Consider the following 2,457-nt stretch of genomic DNA (forward strand, 5'->3'; position numbering starts at 1 on the left):
CATGTGTCAATGCAACTATCTAGAACGCTTTCTGGCTTGACCAATCTTTTATTCAATAGAAGGTATGCCAAAACCAACACACAGAAAATATATCATCCTTCTAGTCCTCATTTTCTTTTTTCTTTTTACTTGTCTGTAATGCACTTTCTTTGGTTTATTGATATACTGCACTTCTGAAGTGAGCTGCACTGTGGTGTTTCTATAGGTTTCATGCAACATGCTTGTACATAAACACGTGTGAGTTAATTTTTTAGGATGTTGGCATAAGCTGTGGTCTATGTATATCATTTGAATTTACTTACCTTATAGATAAAATGAACTTCGCATCATATTGGGCCATATCGGCCAGTTTGATGCTCCTGGGATGGACCAGATGAAATAGGGTATTGTGCATTGTTTTACTTTTTCACAATGAGCATGCATAGAGAGTTTGAGAAAAACAATGACATACCAGACGATGGATGACACATCTAATATTTTATTCATTGAAATTAGCAGAAATCTGGATGAAGTGTCTAATGCCAAGCGGCAACGTCTAAGGCCAGGGAAGTTGTCTCCTCGTCGACCTGTTCCAGATCATATACCAAGGCCTCCATATGTCAATTCTCGGCAACCACCTGGCGTTGCAAGTGGGGCCGAAGTGCATGATGAGAATGGGATAGAATGCATGAGATCTTCTGGAAAGCTTGCGGCCCAGGTTCTTCAGTATGCTGGGACTTTAGTCAAGGTAAAATGATGTTACTTTCTGACCAGTCAAAAGGATAGTTATCTTGTGCTTTATATAAATTAATTAAAACTCATTATAGCACTAAGAAACTGTAGTGATTTATTTTATCTTGCCATGAACTTTAGCCTCTTATTTTTCCTATTGCCTTCTTCTAGTTTGTATTAGTAGGATTGGTAGTTATGAGTGGGTCAGTTATTGAGAATATACTGATTGTCCATGCATTAAAAAGAAGTGGTCAGTCATTTTAACTGATCTCAAAGTTCTAATTGGTGTTTTTGTTGGCAGCCAGGTATAAAAACAGATGACATTGACCAAGCAGTTCATCAAATGATAATTGATAACGGAGCATATCCTTCACCTCTTGGATATGGTGGGTTTCCTAAGAGTGTCTGCACATCGGTGAATGAGTGCATTTGCCATGGAATACCAGACTCACGTGCTCTTGAGGTCTCTCTGTTAAGTTTTGGAATTTCAATCTCTCTGTAGTTGAGCTATTATCTGTTAGAATGAGTAAAATGTTACTAAGCCATTGTGTTTTTTTTTTTTTTTCTTTTGCAGGATGGTGATATAATCAACATTGATGTTACCGTTTATCTAAATGTGAGTGTCTTCTCGTTTTTCATTTTTTCCAGTAGATCCTTGAGTGAACAGATGTGATATCTCTGTAGTTTATGGGAAAAGTGGAACTGGTTTTAAAGAATAAATCATAGCTTGTCTGCAATTATTGCTCATTGCATATTCTGATTTCTCTGTCTCTTAAATCTAATGATCTTATTTTGATGTGCAGGGTTATCATGGTGATACCTCAGCAACTTTCTTTTGTGGAGATGTTGATGACGAAGCCAGAAAACTGGTTCAGGTAACTCTTTGGAATGGCACTTATGTGGCATCCATTTGTTTCTGTGGTTGCCATCATCATTGGAGACATCTATGAGATTTTCTGTACCGAGCTAGAATATCATGCTTAAAACTTAACTTTAAGCTTATCTAAAGCATCTGCAAGCTTTGTAGCATACTTGGACAACCTGAAACAGTTCTGTCAAAACACCTTTGTCTCAGTGTTAGTCTTGAAGTCTGTTAACCAAATTAACAGCCACCTATTTAACGAAGACTCTAACTTTTGCCATCTAGGTAAATTTTTTATTACATTCATGTAACCACTAATTACTAGTTTTGTACAGTTCTGGACACTAGAGATCACCATTTGATATGATTTTGCGTACACGCTAAATGTTCTATCCTTTTTCTGCTATACATGGAAATATAGCAATGTCTTTTAAATCACAGACTGATTTTTTCTTAACAGAATATGCCTTTTCATCTTCTATGGATTAGAGACTAAATATAGTCATCCTTTTATGCCTGATGAAAGTAAATATTATCATTTAAAGTTCATCTTTGTTAGCCATCATTGGTTTCCACGTACTTTTCTTTGGAAAATCCTAAGAAGTAGTCTCTTGTGAAGAATAATTGTTTGAGTAGATGAATTTTTCTGCGAATCTTGTTCATTTTAGGTATATATGTATGAGAATGTTTGTTGATGATCCTACAGGTGACTGAAGAATGCCTTTACAGAGCAATATCAATTTGTGCACCGGGAGTGGAGTATAAGAAAATTGGCAAAACAATACAGTAGGGAACCTGCTATAGCATTCTATTTACTCAGTTTTGCATTTTCATCATCTTCTCTCCTGTACAACTGTGGTGGGAATGTCAGATTCATTATATAG

The 2,457-nt window shown here is 36.2% G+C and overlaps 1 protein-coding gene across 1 annotated transcript in view; it reads left to right on the top strand.

Annotated features, from left to right (window-relative positions):
- Window positions 1–6: 6 nt before the first annotated feature.
- MAP1D (methionine aminopeptidase 1D) overlaps window positions 7–2,457 on the top strand; it is a gene marked incomplete at its 5' end in the record, with an annotated part of 4,850 nt that continues 2,399 nt past the window's right edge. Inside the window, 6 exons of the mRNA XM_011017904.1 lie at window positions 7–62; window positions 499–727; window positions 1,013–1,174; window positions 1,286–1,327; window positions 1,515–1,586; window positions 2,280–2,359. Coding sequence (XP_011016206.1) covers window positions 7–62; window positions 499–727; window positions 1,013–1,174; window positions 1,286–1,327; window positions 1,515–1,586; window positions 2,280–2,359 — 641 coding nt within the window. The remainder of the gene's footprint in view (window positions 63–498; window positions 728–1,012; window positions 1,175–1,285; window positions 1,328–1,514; window positions 1,587–2,279; window positions 2,360–2,457) is intronic.

This window comes from Populus euphratica, unplaced genomic scaffold (assembly GCF_000495115.2).
Source record: "Populus euphratica unplaced genomic scaffold, PopEup_1.0 scaffold3372.1, whole genome shotgun sequence".
In the NCBI taxonomy this organism is placed as follows: domain Eukaryota; kingdom Viridiplantae; phylum Streptophyta; class Magnoliopsida; order Malpighiales; family Salicaceae; genus Populus; species Populus euphratica.